General features: G+C 42.2%; 1 protein-coding gene across 6 annotated transcripts in view; it reads left to right on the top strand.

The window, feature by feature from the left end:
- The window catches only part of elavl4 (ELAV like neuron-specific RNA binding protein 4), a 127,558-nt gene that overhangs the window by 75,700 nt on the left and 32,673 nt on the right, over positions 1 to 19,185 (top strand). For 4 of the 6 annotated variants that reach the window (XM_078790305.1, XM_078790304.1, XM_078790303.1 and 1 more), the window contains 2 exons: positions 4,935 to 5,038; positions 13,236 to 13,390. In XM_078790305.1, coding sequence (XP_078646431.1) covers positions 4,935 to 5,038; positions 13,236 to 13,390 — 259 coding nt within the window. The remainder of the gene's footprint in view (positions 1 to 4,934; positions 5,039 to 13,235; positions 13,391 to 19,185) is intronic. The other 2 variants (XM_058074395.2, XM_058074393.2) reach the window with 1 other exon arrangement.

Below are 19,185 nucleotides of genomic sequence, written 5' to 3'. Positions count from 1 at the left end.
CACCCAGAGACCGTAGGGTTATACTGCGACTCTCCGCAATAATGGAGAGCGCACTTTTAACGCTGATCCGTTAAGCGACCCAAGCCAGAGTTGGGTACTCGGACTCAGTCCACTTCTTTGTTGCACACCAGGATGTGGTAGATCATATTCACACTTGACCAAAGGAACCGTACTAGCGGAAGTCTTACGAACTGGAGTCAGGAAACTGCAAGATCGAACATTTGGATCCCGCTCTCAGACACGCCCATCCTTTTATGTTTGCCTTGATTTCCAGGTTTAAAGTGAAGATTTGTGCATTCTTCAGGATGAAAGGAATTCCGAACAAGAACTATAACTGTACTAGAATGGAATACATTCTCTTAAGCCACGCCAACCTTTCCACAAAGTTTCAGTGGAGTGGTTTTTAGTGAAATCCTGCTAATTATAAAATGACCCGAAACTCTAAGAGTTAATAGCCGCTGTGGAGTACCTTTCTTCTTCAGGGCACCAATTAACACACTACTCTACCTTTGGTGCAACATGTATGTCCACACCACTTTACGCCACTTTGTACAGTAGTAGCATTCACAGCTAGTTGGCCCAGTTTGGCTGCTTGGATGACTCCGTGAGTGCTAAGAGTCTTGTTGCCATTAAGCACCTGTCAGCCCCCTCTAGACGGCCCTACACGAGTGCTCTTCACCAGAACACTTAATTTCCAGCAAACCCTCCGGTATCGCAGCGCTTGTCAGACCTCACATTTCTTGCTGGAGATGATGGGAGAAGGGCGAGGAAGTGGGAGGCAAGGGCAAAAGAGATGGCGAGAGCTCGACTGGAGTGTAGCAAGCAATTGATGCACCAGTAGTCAGACATGTATGTGATCTGTTTCAGCGTTCTTCTCTGCTATTTCTCTTCTGGACTTCACAGTCAAAGAAAGAAATGGCAGTCCTTATACATATATATATATATATATAGTCATACATTCTTTTCAGATTATATCATTTCATGTTGGGAGTGATAACTAAATTATTCACTCAAGTCACTCACATGAAGGACATTAAATACAGTAATAAAACCAGGAAATCCTCGGCTTGTGAACAATAAACCAATGCCTACGGCTATCTTGTTTGACAAGCATACGATTCGGCTGTGCCGGTAACAGCCTCCCGTATCGATAAGAATCAGCCATAAATCTTTAGATTCATCGATTGTGGAGACATGCACTGTTTGTCAGCGGAGAAGTAATCCATTTAGTCTTAAACAACGCAAGAGCCTGGCCTGCCAGTTAAAGGATTGTGATGCATGCTCCAAGGCTTGCTATAGGCCAGGTATAGGCTAGGTATAGGCTCCAAGGCTTGGTATAGGCTAGGTATAGGCTCCACGGCTTGGTACAGGCTAAGTATAGGCTCCAAGGCTTGAAATAGGCTAGGTATAGGCTCCAAGGCTAGGTATAGGCTAGGTATAGGCTCCAAGGCTTGGTATAGGCTAGGTATAGGCTCCAATGCTTGGTGTAGGCTAGGTGTAGACTCCAAGGCTTGATATAGGCTAGGTATAGGCTCCAAGGCTTGGTATATGCTAGGTATAGACTCCAAGGCTTGTTATTGGCTAGGTATAGGCTCCAAGGCTAGGTATAGGCTCCAATGCTAGGTATAGGCTCTAAGGCTTGGTATAGGCTAGGTATAGGCTCCAATGCTTGGTGTAGGCTAGGTGTAGACTCCAAGGCTTAGTATAGGCTAGGTATAGGCTCCAAGGCTTGGTATAGGCTAGGTATAGACTCCAAGGCTTGGTATAGGCTAGGTATAGGCTCCAATGCTTGGTGTAGGCTAGGTATAGGCTAGGTATAGGCTCCAAGGCTAGGTATAGGCTAGGTATAGGCTCCAATGCTTGGTATAGGCTATGACTGAAGACCAAAATAAATAGCAGCAGGTGTATGCTAGCAAGCTAGGTTTTCTCAACATCATTCCAAACATGTTAGAATGTTGTATTGCCGTGTTAAACCATGCCAAACATTTGCACATCAGGACGTGAGTTCTGAAAGAAGTTAGGGATGGCTCTGAATGCTTGATTTCAGAGAGTTTTTTCTAACACCGGCTCACTGTGATGTCACTGTGTGACAGACTTCCTTATATGGGCATGTCCATGTACAGGTTGTAGGCCTGCCCATCTTCCTGCTTTGCTGCACTGTTTTGTCTTGGGGGTGTGACCAATCACAGTGGAGAGGGCGTGCCCAGAGGAAACGATCCTTTAACATGCTCAAGGATACTCTAACGGCCTGGTACTGGTACTGGTACTGTGTGTAGTGTTCAAGTGCTTTGTGATTTCCCACCGTCTGTGAAGGTGGCTGAGTCCTGATTTTGCGTCTACTGCTGGACATATTGGAACGTTTTTTTTTTTTTAACGGGCCTTCAGCGAAGGCTTAACTGAGTAGGCTCCGGCTTCTCTTTGACCCTGAATCTAGTTTTGCTCCAAGTGAAATTGGATGGAATAATGTATGGAAGTCTCTGTAAAAGTACTGGAAAGATGGAAGGGTCCTTGAGGACTGGGGTTAGGGACAAAGTTGTAGATTTACGGAACGGTTACCAGCTGGTGTAGCTGTGCGAGAGGTACGTCAGTAGTGCTAAATGGTTAGTGCTCTCCAATCTCTATTCTGAAAGACCATGGTTCGAGTCCAGGGCGGAACATAGGGCAGGCTGAACTAGATCTACATTGAGGCGTCAACCCAATATGAAGTTGATAGTGTGGGTTTTTAGCTCAATGGCTAGTACTGTTCAATCTTTATTCGGAAGGACAATGGTTCGAGTCCAGGGCAGAACACAGGGCTGGTTGAACTAGGTGTGGTATGTCGATGTTGTGATGAACGTCAACCCAACATGAAGTTGATAGTGTGGGTTTTTAGCTCAACGGCTAGTTCTCCTGACTCTCATTCTGCTGACTTTGGTTTGAGCCTCGGTTCTGGCTGAACCGAACAGCCTGCATTCATGCCACGTGGAGTTTGGATCTGATTGTTAGAGGGTTGCTCAAGGGACCCCATCCACTGCCAAGTCATCTATTTACGGCTAGTCCTGATTTTTGGCGAGCTCAGCCAAGCATGCGTGAATCTCTTCGCCTCAGCATATGCGATCCGAGTGCACAATTTATTAAAGACAAGAAGCCCCGCAAATTGTTTTGCGAGTTACGTAAACTGCCAGAGTTAACACCTGATGTCAGCTGCGAGGAGGAGGCTGAGGAGGAGATAGAAAAGCGAGGACACTTGGTTATAAATAGCGGTAGTCTCTCCAGGATGTCTGGCTTTTAATTAACAATAGAGAGCCTCTGATAATCCACAATTAATCCAGAAGGAAAAGAGGGAGGAGCGCAGGGAAGAGGAGAAAAATCATCAGCTTTTGGAAGTGAGAACTACAAGTCCCTACTGGGCCTCTCTTCAGTGCTCGTTCTCCTCCGTGATACCAACAGCCCAAACGTATTTATTCTACGAAACGCGCTGTGTTGTATATTTTGCGATTCACTTTGTCTTCGACTAACCGCTGTCTGTTTCCATTAGCGGGAATATGTGCGCGTTGCCCTTCTCGCGTTGACGGGGGACACGTTGCACAGGCGTTTCGCAGATCGGGGCTGTTTGAGGAAAACAAGCCGACTGAAGATCCCCGATGGCCGCCGGCGTCCGCTTAAAGTCCAACGTCTGTTGAAAGGCTTGATCTGTAGGGGGGAGACGTCAGGCCCGCTTCTCACTGAGGACACGTTGCAGCTGCTCTGCAAAGAGGAAAATATGCCCCCGCATCCACTGGGTGTCACGCTTTAATTGCCAGGCTGCTTGGTGGAGTCTCGCCATCGTAGTTCTTACCCGACGATGTTTTTTTTTTTTACATTGATAAAACATCAAAATGTCTTTTTAAAAAGTGCCTTGAGGCAAAACAATATTATTACATTATTTTGACTATGTTACCTTCAAGAGATTTTTTCCACACTATTTGACGTCGTGATGGTGTTTATTTTGTTTATTGTTTATTTTCTCTATGTGAAATAATACACAGTGCCTTCCTGATTTAGCATTTAAAACCCAAATATTATTTTCTTTCAAAAATAGGCAATGTTTCCCACGGAAAACGCAACCCATTCCTAAGTGAAATGTACAGCATACATGTAGCAGCTTTAAAAATTTTTAAAATTTAAAAAAAATTAATTTTCTTTTTTTTTAAATTTTTAAAAAGTTTAAATTTTAAATTAAAAATGTAAAATTTAAAGACAAAGAGTCTTGAACTATGATGTACTATATATATCACTATATTGACAGGTACTATGGTACCATTATGTCATTGTATGGTCACATCACCGCGTACTATGGTACGTGACAAAAAAAACTAATAAATTTAAAATTTAATTATATTAGGAAAGCAGGAAGTGAACAAATGTAACAGTGACTGATTGTAAAAGTACCAGATGGAGGGTTAGGATTTAATAAGCTTTGCTTCTTCCTACTCCGTTTGGACATGTGGAACTGGGAACTTATTATGGGATGCACTCAATTGTAATCTGATGCATGTTCAAAAGAAATGAAACCATTACCATTACCAAAAAATGGAATTAATTAATAATTAATTAATTTAATTTAGCCCTTTCATTCACAATTTTTATGCATTTAAAATTGGAAACGTATTTTGTGTTTGTGTTTTTGGAGATTATTTGCCAGAAGATTATTTACTTGCTGAACATATCAATCATAACAAAACTGGACTGGCCTTAGTGTGTGTTTTGCGTGTGTTTTGCGTGTGTTTAGCGTGTGTTTATCCTGTCTTTTTCCTGTATGCGTCCCTCGGTGGCAGAATAATCCAGAATAATCCACATGCATTGTGTCTCAGGTCAGATCCATGCATGATGACCGTGAACGGAGCCCGGTGTGGATAGATTGGAGGAAAAAATTGTTGCAGTCTAACAGCCTTCTTTTTCTTCCCTTCACTCAGGTCAGAGTCTGGGCTACGGCTTTGTCAACTACATCGATCCAAAGGACGCAGAGAAAGCCATCAACACGTTAAATGGACTCAGACTTCAAACCAAAACGATCAAGGTAACCGCCGAAGCCGGTGTGCTTTTTACACGTCGAGGTGCGGGACAAAATATCGATAGATTTCACACTGTAATTACTCACGCTGCACTTTCCATAGAGCTCAAATAGGACACTTCCGTACTGACTCAAACAATATTATGTTTGAGTCTGTTTGACTCCCTCAGTCCCTAAGAACAGTGGACACGTGTATGAATATTGAAGTGTACTGATGGAAGTATTGCATAGGAGACATGGCCTTACTTCAGATATTGACAATGTACGTCCAAGCAGATGGGACATTAAAATTGCAATCATATCAAATACGGTCACCCCCAGCTGTATTTTTTTTTTATTTATTACTTTTAGTGCATTTCATGCACAAACCAGTGATCTGCTGCCCTCAAACACAAATGACAGCAGATTAAAAATATATGTACTCATTAATAAATACATTACCGGGATTAAAAGGGACAATTTTCGGGAAAATGTTTTTTGAACGGGGCTGCACAGTTGTCGAGTGGTTAGCACACTAGGAGACCCGAGTTCAATTCCACCCTCGGCCATCTCTGTGTGGAGTTTGCATGTTCTCCCCGTGCATGTGTGGGTTTTCACCGGGTACTCCGGTTTCCTCCCACATTCCAAAAAAACATTCTAGGTTAATTGGCCACTCCAAATTGTCCATAAGTGTGAATGTGAGTGTGAATGGTTGTTTGTCTATATGTGCCCTGTGATTGGCTGGTGACCAGTCCAGGGTGTACCCCACCTCTTGCCCGAAGACAGCTGGGATAGGCTCCAGAAAATGAATGAATGAATATTATTAATTAGCCTATTATTATTACTATCATTATTATTCTTAGTACTGATTAGTATTATTCTTCTTTTGATTAGACTAGTATTAGCGTGCTTATTGGCTTACTTATTAGCCTGCTTTTGCCCTATTATATGAAATTTGTCAGATATTTTTTTGTGAAAACAAAAAATATATATATATATTTTTTTTCAAATCAATAAAAATTCCGGTCCGGTTGCTCCAAATGCGCATAACAAAAACATCAAATAACGGCAAATAAGATTTCATGGTACAGGGAAGTTTAGCAAATCTGTTTAGCATGTAAGGGCATTTAGATCAATTATAATATCTGCCCCAATGGCTGGACGGGACAAAAAAATAAAAAATAAAATTAAAAAAATCTCAAAAAAATATCAAATTATTTAGGGGCGCTTAGGAACATTTTAGGGGAGCTGAATCCCCCCCAAAATAGGCCCAATGACGCCACTGATTATGATCAATGTATGTTTCGGTACTCCAGGAGTATCCAAACATTATTAAAAGATTAAAGGAGCACTTGAATGCATCTCCTCCATCGCAGATGCTCAAAGCCATCCAATGTAGGTCAACGTACACTAAGCTAACTTGATGACAGACATCAGCGCGCTAACACTGATGAATCAATTCTATCGGCACTAGCCGCCCTCCGAGACACCTTCCACATTTCATTTCTGATATCATTATTTCCCCTGATATCTTCCCGCGGGCCCGAGGTTTCGCTTTCAAGACCACCAGTAATCTGCGGCTCCGAGGTAATCCCTGAATCCACTTTCCCTGTCAAACTGTTCTAATCTGATCTAATCTAATCAAATTCATCTGATCCGATCTGATGTAATCTAATGTAATAGGATGAGATTAGCTCACGGTTTTGAAAACCCTGCGAGAATCCCTGCTCTCTCCTGCCGACGCTCGCTGCCTGGCCCTGGTTCAGCACCGTCGTCCGCCTCTGGCTGAAGCGCTGCCAAAGAGACGGAATTATACTGTATGTGCTATGTGATGAGTGTGTGTAATCCCGTGTTGTGCCTTTGAATGTGTGCGCACTTGTGATGTGTCGGATCGGCGGCGCCGTGTTTGTGTTTGCGGTGCGTATGTACGACACGCAGCGTTCCGTGTTTGCATATATTTGCATCGAAGATCCACGGGTGGGGGCACGTTCATTAGCTTGTCAAGTGCTGTGTGCTAACTCGCATAACCTTTTATCGCAAATGTTCATGTGGAAGACCATCACTAGAGATGGTGGAAAAAAAAACATGCATGTGCTACTTCTACCACTCGTAGCTTTATTTGCTAATAGCTAACCGTCATTATCTCCCCCCGAAATCCTCCTTCTTTCGATAAGCGTATTCACATGAAACATCCTTCATATGAAGCAAGCGATTGTTGGCTTTGATGTGTTGAAACAACAAGACAGGGAAGCGATGACTTGGCCGCCGTACCACAACCACGTTACCCGGAATTGAACCAAATATCGGGCGGCATGCTGGCCACACAACCAGGAAATCTGGTTTTATTTCCATATTTATTCATCCCTGTGGAGCGCCTGTGGGTTTCTGATGTTTCTTTGAGAAACATCATGACCAGTCGTGACCAGCTACAGGTTTGTGATCGGCGTTCAAAGGCATTAATCGGCATATGCCGATTATGTGCTTATTCACAGAAATTGGCTGATACTGATCGATCGAAGCATGATTTTGTTGCATATTTACGATTCCAAGGATTCCAAAACTGGGAAATAACACCAGCAGGCTTAGCTGAGGAGGTTTCGATATCAGCAGAAAAAACGATACCTTCATGATCCGACCTATGCTAATATATCAGCCATTGCTTCAACCAGGAGATCTGGTTTTATTTTTCCATCTTTATTCAGGCGTGCGGAGGGCCCGTGGGTTTCTGATAGTCTTTCAGAAACATCATGACCAGTCATGACCAGCCACAGGCGGTAGACTTTTGTGATCGGCGTTCAAAGGCATTAATCGGCATATGCCGATTATGTGCTTATTCACAGAAATTGGCTGATACTGATCGATCGAAGCATGATTTTGTTGCATATTTACGATTCCAAGGATTCCAAAACTGGGAAATAACACCAGCAGGCTTAGCTGAGGAGGTTTCGATATCAGCAGAAAAAACGATACCTTCATGATCCGACCTATGCTAATATATCAGCCATTGCTTCAACCAGGAGATCTGGTTTTATTTTTCCATCTTTATTCATGCGTGTGGACCGCCCGTGGGTTTCTGATAGTCTTTCAGAAACATCATAACCAGTCATGACCAGCCACAGGCGGTAGACTTTTGTGATCTGCGTTCAAAGGCATTAATCGGCATATGCCGATTATGTGCTTATTCACAGAAATTGGCTGATACTGATCGATCGGAGCATGATTTTGTTGCATATTTACGATTCCAAGGATTCCAAAACTGGGAAATAACACCAGCAGGCTGAGCTGAGGAGGTCTCATCCGTACGCTGATATCGATATCAGCAGAAAAAACGATACCTTTATGATCCGACCAATGCTAATATATCAGCCATTGCTTCAACCAGGAAATCTGGTTTTATTTCCATCTTTATTCATGCGTGTGGAGCGCCCGTGGGTTTCTGATAGTCTTTCAGAAACATCATGACCAGTCGTGACCAGCTACAGGTTTGTGATCAGCGTTCAAAGGCATTAATCGGCATATGCCGATTATGTGCTTATTCACAGAAACTGGCTGATACTGATCGATCGGAGATTGCATATTTACGATTTGAAGGCAAAACTGAAATGTAACACCAGCAGGCTGACCTGAGTAGGTCTCATCCGCACGCCGATATCGATATCAGCAGAAAAAACGATACCGTTATGATCCGACCTATGCTAATATATCAGCCAGTAATGGCAGCCGATATTATCAGACATTTCACAAGTTCATGCATCCATCGTCTATGGCGCTTTGTCCTACTAGGTGGGAGGAGCCTATCCCAGCAGACTTTGGCAGTGTGGTTAACATGCTAACATGCTAACCACAAGGTTAGCGGTCCCAGAAGTCAACCATTGTGATCGAACACTGACTTGAAGATATTAAGGGTACTTGTTTTATGACGGCTATCAGTGTAATTAATATCGTAGTCATGGAGCCTCCACTTCCTGTCGCAGCAAACCCCACCCCCTCCAAGACCACACGGTCAATACATAGCCAGTGCAGGAATCGTACTCCTCTTGAGTCACCGTTCATGTTGTGAGGAAAAGGTTCACGTACCCCCCGGCAATGTGAAGTACCCATGAGTCGATGGTGTGGCCCTGCGCTTCTTGACACCTCCGATTTTTGTCAGCACGCCATGCCATGCTGCCCCCCCCCCCCCCCCCACGACTGAAGTGTGAGGGGAAGCAAAGGTGGCGGCGGCTTCCTTGTGACACACGAGCACATCATCCGAGACACATTTAGACGCCGTGTGCTTGTGTACACGTTAAGCTTTACACTTTTCCAAACTTTTCTGCACACACATATACACACATACGCACACACGCACACACGTTGTGTCACACTTTTACACAATAGCGCTCACAGCTTGAGGAGGTGTTGATGGATTAGACATCTGCAGTTGGCTGACAAGGAGAGAAAATGAGGGAGCACAGAAAAGAGAGGGAAAAACGCTGCAGAATGTGAGGAAGAAGGAGAGATTTAATGAGGCGCAGGGAGGAGAAAAAAGAGAGAAAGAGAGAGAGATGAAGAACTAAACAGCAAAGAATGAAGGGAAAAGCCAGCTGTTCTTGCTGAAGGATACGAGCGCATATCCACCATATTTGCCTGACTTTAACCTCCCTTGATGGCTTATGTCCCCCACCTGTCAGCAATAATGGAAGCGCTGCAAGGGGAAGCTGCTCCAGTCAGCAGCAGCAGTAGTCGTAGTATCCGTAATGGGATTTACTTGAAACTTTTCCGGTGCCGAGCCGAGCCTGCATGAAGATGTTTAGGAGCCGCTTTGACAGCCGCAAAGTTCACAGGCAGAGAGCGACAAAGGCTGCCATTTGCAAGCGTCTGAGGTGACATGAGAATGGCGGCAAAGCGCTACGGAAAACTGTCTCTCTGGACATGTGTGAGCAAAGACGCGAGAGAATTGGCCTGGGTGAGAGCGAGAACGAGGAAAGCCTTTCTTCCCGACGTGTGTAGTGTGACGTAAAAGGGATTACAGATGCCGTGTTTTACTCCCATTACACTATAGCCACATTTACATGAGGAATTTTTCTCTTTCCGAAAACAATGATATCCATGGAAAGGAATATTCCAATCTCTTGTCTACATGCGCCGCTATAATCAACCAGAATAGTCAATGGGGCATGCCCAGTAAAACGTAAACATCAACATCAAGTGATACCGACTTCCTCGAGTTTTTCTTTCACTTGTTGGAATAATTCCGTAATGAGAGTTTTTCCATTTTTCCAGTCTTGAAATTTAGTTTGGATCTAAAACTAACTTTCCACAGCAGTCCAGTGCCGATTGCTGGCCTCCATTTTTAAAACTGAAATTGAATGAATGAATGAAAGAATGTTTGTTGATAACCAAATCATCCAAAAGTTGACAAGTATGTAAACCAAAGCTAAAATAGAAAAAATGGTGAATACAGAAACCAAGACAACATTTTCATGAAAACAATACGAAAACTGGGGCATACAAAATGACAACAACAAATCTAATCATACAAAAACTGGGGCGTACGAATACCAACAAAAAATTTCAATGAAAACCAAATCATCCAAAAATTTTAGTTTACAAAAACCAAGGCAAATCTTTGGCAAAAATGTTATCTGAAAAGCAAAATCCCCCAAATCTGGGGTGTACCAAAACACAAGTAAAATTTGGGAAACGATTTTGAGACAAAATACAAATTGTATGAAAACTGGGGTGTACAAAATGCAAAGCAACATTTCAGCTACTGTTTTCCACAAAAAACGAATCATATGAAAGCCCGTATACCGTAATTACCTACACAAGCACAAAAAGTAAATTGTCTATAAAATGTCCTATTAAGTGTGAAAATTAACTCCCGACGTGTGTAGTGTGACGTAAAAAGTATTATAGATGCCGTGTTTTACTCCAATTACACTATAGCCACGTTGACATGAGGAATTTTTCCCCTTCCGAATGACTTTTCCGAAAACAATAGTATACATGGAAAGGAATATTCTAATCTCTTGTCTACATACGCAGCTGTAATCAAACAGAATAGTCAATGGGGCATGCCCAGTAAAATGTAAACATCAACATCACATGATACCGACTTCCCAGAGTTTTTCTTTCACTTGTTGGAATAACTCCGTGTTACCAGTTTTTCCGTTCGTCCAGTCTTGAAATTTACTTTTGATCTAAAACTAACTTTCCACAGCAGTCCAGTGCCGATTGCTGAATGAATGAATGAATGAATGAATGTTTGTTGATAACCAAATCATCCGAAAGTTGACGAGTATGTAAACCAAGGCTAAAATACAGGGCATACAGAAACCAAGACAACATTTTGAAAAAAACAATACGAAAACTGGGGCATAAAAAATAACAACAAAATATCAAATCATACAAAAACTGGGGCGTACGAATATCAACGCAAAATTTTGTTGACAAATTTCAATGAAAACCAAATCATACAAACATTTTAGTTTGCAAAAACCAAGACATTAGTGAAAGAATGTTATCTGAAAAGCCAAATCCCCAAAATCTGGGGTGTACCAAAACACAAGTAAAATTTGGGAAACAATTTTGAGACAAAATACAAATTGTATGAAAACTGGGGTGTACAAAATGCAAAGCAAAATTTCAGCTACCGTTTTCCACAAAAAACGAATCATATGAAAACCTGTATACTGTAATTACCTACATAAGCACAAAAAGTAGATTGATTGTCTATAAAATGTCATTTTGAGTGTGAAAATTAACTAGTAAAATGTACGAATACGAGCGCAAAATTTTGTCGACAAATTTCAATGAAAACCAAATCATACAAAAATTTCATACAACAAATCATACAAAAACCAAGACAAATCTTTGGCAAAAATTTTATCTGAAAAGCCAAATCCCCCAAATCTGCGGCGTACCAAAACACAAGTAAAATGTGGGCAACAATTTTCAGACAAAATACAAATTGTATGAAAACTGGGGTGTACAAAATCCAAAGCAAAATTTCAGCTACCGTTTTCCACAAAAAACGAATCATATGAAAACCTGTATACTGTAATTACCTACACAAGCACAAAAAGTAGATTGTCTATAAAATGTCCTTTTAAGTGTGAAAATTAACTAGTTAAACGTACGAATACCAACACAACATTTTGTTGACAAATTTCAATGAAAACCAAATCATACAAAAATTTCATACAAAAAATCATACAAAAACCAAGACAAATCTTTGGCAAAAATTTTATCTGAAAAGCCAAATCCCCCAAATCTGGGGTGTACCAAAACACAGGTAAACTGTGGGCAACAATTTTCAGACAAAATACAAATTGTATGAAAACTGGGGTGTACAAAATCCAAAGCAAAATTTTAGCTACCATTTCCCACAAAAAACGAATCATATGAAAACCTGTATACTGTAATTACCTACACAAGCACAAAAAGTAGATTGTCTATAAAATGTCCTTTTAAGTGTGAAAATTAACTAGTTAAACGTACGAATACCAACACAAAATTTTGTTGACAAATTTCAATGAAAACCAAATCATACAAAAATTTCATACAAAAAATCATACAAAAACCAAGACAAATCTTTGGCAAAAATTTTATCTGAAAAGCCAAATCCCCCAAATCTGGGGTGTACCAAAACACAAGTAAACTGTGGACAACAATTTTCAGACAAAATACAAATTGTATGAAAACTGGGGTGTACAAAATCCAAAGCAAAATTTTAGCTACCATTTCCCACAAAAAACGAATCATATGAAAACCTGTATACTGTAATTACCTACACAAGCACAAAAAGTAGATAAAAAATAATCGGCATGTCTATAAAATGTCCTTTTTGGTGTGAAAATTAACTCCTGTTAAATACTTCAAAGCTTTTGTTCTTGGCATTGAACTTAAAGTTAAAGCCCTCAAGTCTTGATTAAAGCCGCCATCTACAGTAAGCTCCTGATGCTTTAAAGCGTTTTATTCTTCCATATTCTCAAGTTAGTATAATACCTGAAATTGATAGAGTAAATGAAAGCCTTCAGAGCGTTAATCGTGTTACCCGGACTACCTCAAATACGGTTCAACGACCCGAGGGGACAGACAACAGTCAATCTGGTTCAGCTAGAAAACCACTTCAAGTCTTATCTCGTCATTGTTCCAAGGAGCCAAATATTTTCATTTTCATTTTTCATTGACGCAAAACAAAAAGCATTTTGGTCCATTTCTGTGTTTCTCTGCCTCGCAGGTCTCGTATGCGCGACCCAGCTCGGCCTCCATCCGTGACGCCAACCTGTACGTGAGTGGCCTGCCTAAGACGATGACCCAGAAGGAGCTGGAGCAGCTCTTCTCCCAGTACGGACGCATCATCACCTCCCGCATCCTTGTCGACCAGGTCACAGGTATCCATGGGGCAGCACCTCCTCTCTCTATGCGCTCTCGCCGGCCCGGGGAGGCATAAATATTGCAAATATGCATCACATTTCAACAAAACATGCTCCACAAACCAATTACGAAGACAACAAGGTGCACAGCTTTGCACATGTGTAAACAAAACTCCTTAAAATAAAGTTAATACAATTACAAGGACATGTAAAATAAAAAGAAAAATTAAAGAAAAATGACACAAGATGAATATTGGTGAGGTTACAGTCGAAGGCAGTGGTCATTCCATGTATCGTTCACCCAAATATATCGAATATTACGTAATATAACAAGTCTTATGGCAGCATAGTGATTAACGTAGCTGACTTTCCTGTGAAATCCAGCATTGTGGAATTGGTAGTGTAGTGGTTCATGTAGCTGACTTTCCTGTGGAATCCAACATCGTGGAATTGGTAGTGTAGTGGTTCACATGGCTGACTTTCTTGTGGGATCCAACATTGTGGAATTGGTAATGTAGTGGTTCACGTAGCTGACTTTCTTGTGGGATCCAACATCGTGGAATTGGTAATTGCTGTGGGGTCCAACATTGTGGAATTGGTAGTGTAGTGGTTCACGTAGCTGACTTTCCTGTGAAATCTAACATCATGGAATTGGTAGTGTAGTGGTTCATGTCGCTGACTTTTACTGTGGGATCCAACATCGTGGAATTGGTAATGTAGTTCCTGAGGGATCCAACATTGTGGAATTGGTAGTGTAGTGGTTCATGTAGCTGACTTTCCTGTGGGATCCAACATTGTGGAATTGGTAGTGTAGTGGTTCACGTAGCTGATATTCCTGTGGGATCCAACATCGTGGAATTGGTAGTGTAGTGGTTGACGTCGCTGACTTTCCTGTGGGAGTCAACATCTTGGAATTGGTAGTGTAGCGGTTCACATAGCTGGCTTTCCTGTGGGATCCAACATTGTGAAATTGGTAGTGTAGTGGTTCACGTAGCTGACTTTCCTGTGGGAGCCAACATTGTGGAATTGGTCGTGTAGTAGTTCACATAGCTGATTTTCCTGTGGAATCCAACATTGTGGAATTGGTAGTTCCTGTGGGGTCCAACATTGTGGAATTGGTAGTGTAGTGGTTCACGTAGCTGACTTTCCTGTGGGATCCAACATCGTGGAATTGGTAGTGTAGTGGTTCACGCAGCTGACTTTCCTGTGGGATCCAACATTGTGGAATTGGTAGTGTAGTGGTTCACGTAGCTGACTTTCCTGTGAAATCTAACATCATGGAATTGGTAGTGTAGTGGTTCATGTCGCTGACTTTTACTGTGGGATCCAACATCGTGGAATTGGTAGTGTAGTTCCTGAGGGATCCAACATTGTGGAATTGGTAGTGTAGTGGTTCATGTAGATGACTTTCCTGTGGGATCCAACATTGTGGAATTGGTAGTGTAGTGGTTCACGTAGCTGATATTCCTGTGGGATCCAACATCGTGGAATTGGTAGTGTAGTGGTTCACGTAGCTGACTTTCCTGTGGGAGCCAACATTGTGAAATTGGTCATGTAGTGTTTCACGTAGCTGACTTTCCTGTGGGATCCAACATTGTGGAATTGGTAGTGTAGTGGTTCACGTAGCTGACTTTCCTGTGAAATCTAACATCATGGAATTGGTAGTGTAGTGGTTCATGTCGCTGACTTTTACTGTGGGATCCAACATCGTGGAATTGGTAGTGTAGTTCCTGAGGGATCCAACATTGTGGAATTGGTAGTGTAGTGGTTCATGTAGATGACTTTCCTGTGGGATCCAACATCGTGGAATTGGTAGTGTAGTGGTTCACGTCGCTGACTTTCCTGTGGGAGTCAACATCTTGGAATTGGTAGTGTAGTGGTTCACATAGCTGGCTTTCCTGTGGGATCCAACATTGTGAAATTGGTAGTGTAGTGGTTCACGTAGCTGACTTTCCTGTGGGAGCCAACATTGTGGAATTGGTCATGTAGTGGTTCACGTAGCTGACTTTCCTGTGGGATCCAACATCGTGGAATTGGTAGTGTAGTGGTTCACGTAGCTGACTTTTATTGTGGGATCCAACATTGTGGAATTGGTAGTGTAGTGGTTCACGTAGCTGACTTTCCTGTGGGATCCAACATCGTGGAATTGGTAGTGTAGTGGTTCACGTAGCTGACTTTCCTGTGGGATCCAACATCGTTGTATGGTTTTGCTATATGGTAGAATGTAAATGTATGCAAGAGTAGTAGCTCCAGAACGGAGCCCTGTGGCACGTGTGTCATTTGATGACAATAGAACCTCAGTTTTTGTCATTGATCCATTTCATAAAGTCTGACAAAAACTGAAACATATGAAAACCAAAGCGGCGGCACGGGGGTTGAGTGGTTAGACCTCACAGCTAGGAGACCAGGGTTCAATTCTACCCTCGGCCATCTCTGTGTGGAGTTTGCATGTTCTCCCCGTGCATGTGTGGATTTTCTCCGGGTACTCCGGTTTCCTCCCACATTCCAAAAACATGCTAGGTTAATTAGCGACTCCAAATTGTCCATAGGTATGAATGTGAGTGGTAGAAAATGAATGAATGAATGAAAACCAAAGCATTTTTTTCCATAGAAGATAATGCAAATCTAATAAATCCCTCCTAAACACGTAGAATTATGAAAAACAAGAACATAATGTACTCTATATGAATAGATGAAAAGTGGCCCTAGCACAAAGCCCTGTGGGACACATAATTTTTTTTTTCATTGTTCTTGTCTTCTATGAAAAAATACACCACACACACACACACGTATAATATAGATTATCATTAGTCCTTTCCAGAAGGTCTGACAAAAACTGGCGTGCGTAGCGTCCCGTGAGAATGAATTTGTGTGGAAAGTGAAAGTGAGGAACACAAGCTGTGTAACGCACATGCTCAATTACACAATGACACCGCAACCTAAACATTGGCGTGAATCACATCAGCCCATTGTGGTTCATACCAAGCCCTCCAGCCTCTTTAGATCCATTTCGGTGACTGTGTGCATGCATGTGTGTGTATGCGTGTGTGTGTGTGTGTGTGTGTCGGCAACCTGCTCCAGTGTTATGTGCAATGTGTACTGATGAAGCAGAATAAATCACTGCTGGCAGTGAAGTACTCGACCGCCTGTGGACGGCCAGGCGAGGGGGAGATAGGGTTAGAGGAGACGGAAAAGGAAAACAAAGCCAACGAGGACGGGGGGACGTTCAAGAGAAGCGCTAGAAATACAAACGAAGAAGAACAAATGAGCTGCAAAAGGATTCATTTCTTCACTGCTTCCTTTTTAAAAGGTGTCATATCGCCGCGCTACACCTTTGGGATTACCTGCCGAGCAGCACGAGCCACAACAACACAACACGGCAAGGCCACGGAAAAAAAAAACACATCTGTTCACACCCACATGCATGTACGGCTGCCATTTTTAGCAGCTCAGCCCATGCAGGCCTCATATTATAAATAAAACAAACCCGAGCCCGGTCACGCCAAGGCGGCGTTCTCATGCATTCGCCGCAGCTTGGGCTCGCTCCCGATTCAATAATTCATCGTGTTGCCATTGTCGACGAGAATGCGGTCACTTTTGCGGAACGGAGCTTTCTCGTACGCCGTCCTCCACAAATTGTAAAAAAAAACATTAACATTTCATCGTCACTCATCAACACTAGCCACGTTTACATGAGGAGTTTTTCTCTTTACGAATGGAATCTTTCCGAATCACTTTTCCAAAAGCAATGGTATACATATTCCAATCGCTTGTCTACATGCGCCGCTATAATCAACCAGAATAGTCAATGGGGCATGCCCAGTAAAACATAAACACCAACATCACGTGATACCGACTTCCTCGAGTTTTTCTTTTTTTCCAGTTTTCCAGTTTTTCCTTCATCCAGTCTTCAAATTTAGTTTGAATAAAAAACAAACTTTCCGTAAAAGTCCAGTGCCGTTTGCTCGCCTCCATTTTTTAAAATCGAAGAACGTCTCGAGCTGCGTGTTACGTCATATCTCAGCATTCGCTGAAAGAACGAAAAACACCACAACGACCCTGACAATGTTCCGATTGAGCGGTTACAAGATACCTCCATCGGATTGGGGAAAGGTATATTCCAATTGCTTGTCTACATGCGCTGCTATAATCAACTGGAATAGTCAATGGGGCATGCCCAGTAAAAGGTAAACACCAACATCACGTGATACCGACTTCCTTGAATTTCTCTTTTTTTCCAGTTTTCCAGTTTTTCCTTCGTCCAGTCTTCAAATTTGGTTTGAATCAAAAACAAACTTTCCGTAAAAGTCCAGTGCCGATTGCTCACCTCCATATTTTTAAATTGAAGAACGTCTCGAGCTGCGTGTTACGTCATATCTCAGCATTCGCTGAAAGAATGAAAAACACCACGAAGAAGAAGAACGGACCCTGACAACTTTCCGATTGAGCGGTTACAAGATACCTCAATCGGATTGGGGAAAGGAATATTCCAATTGCTTGTCTACATGTGCCCCTATAATCAACCAGAATAGTCAATGGGGCATGCCCAGTAAAACGTAAACACCAACATCACGTGATAACGACTTCCTCCGGTTTTTCTTTCGCTTGTTGGAATAACTCCGTATTGCCAGTTTTTCCTTCGTCCAGTCTTCAAATTTAGTTTGGATCAAAAACAAACTTTCCGCAAAAGTCCAGTGCCGATTGCTCCCCTCCATTTTTTTTAAATCGAAAAACATCTCAAGCTGCGTGTTACGTCATATCTCAGCATTCGCTGACAGAACGCACCCGGGAACAGGAAAAGATAAAGTTCAATCTTGCTAATATTTTATAATTAAGCTTGGCTTAGACGGTTTTATATAGATATATATTTTCTGGACTTGTGAATGGCATATAAAAGGGTTTAGATTCTGTTCCACAGATGGCGCTAATGCACACGAAAGCTGCTTGCCAACCGCCGATAAACAACAGAAGAAGAAAAACACGAGGAAGAAGAACACACCCTGACAACTTTCCGATTGAGCGGTTACAAGATACCTCAATCGGATTGGGCAAAGGAATATTCCACCCCTGTGAATCCGATTATATATTCATTCCCGAATAAATAACCCAATAATTAACCCGAATGCAATTGGAATATTTGGAATCCATGTAAACGTGGCTACAGTCTAATTAGATCCAACTTAATAATAATATGACACAATTCACGCTCTTTTCTGTCTTTATATCAAAATCCACGTCCCAAAAGTCGGTCAATCAGAGCTGCTGGTACACGGCTTGAATATTAGTGCTTTGGTGGTCATTAAAGCCGCCATGACACACACACACGTACACACCAGGGAGGTACCTGAAGGTGTCCCCGGAAGGTTAAGGATCAGCAGGAGAAATGTTAATGATTAATTAGATGGTAGGAGCTGGTGGTGATTAAAAACATAGAGGACTTAAGAGGATCCCTGGGAGTAATACTGTGGCACCGTTTGCTCATCAGTGCACACACACACACACACACACACATCATCATCAAGAGAGAAATGTTCCGCAAATGAAAAGTCTCATGTGAATGTCAAAAATGTAAGAAAAAGGGCAGGCAGAGTCTTTGAGAATGACTCTTTGTCCTTACCGTTTCTCTTGCTCTGCCATTATTACTCCAGGCCATGTTACACCTGCGTCGCCCAGATTCATCAAGCGTCATTTTATGGAAATAAGCACACAAGGCAATATTGCTGACACGAAGCCTCTTGACTTGAGATATCAATACTTGCGTTAGTTCAGGTGGAATGGTACCAATTAGAAGGAATTCCGTGAACAAAGGTGAAA

This window comes from Doryrhamphus excisus, linkage group LG4, assembly GCF_037039965.1.
Source record: "Doryrhamphus excisus strain RoL-2023G ecotype Guam linkage group LG4, RoL_Dexc_Guam_v1.1, whole genome shotgun sequence".
Taxonomy (NCBI): Eukaryota; Metazoa; Chordata; class Actinopteri; order Syngnathiformes; family Syngnathidae; genus Doryrhamphus; species Doryrhamphus excisus.
The sequence above is the reverse complement of the archived record's forward strand: the minus strand, read 5'-3'. Positions and strand labels throughout refer to the sequence as shown.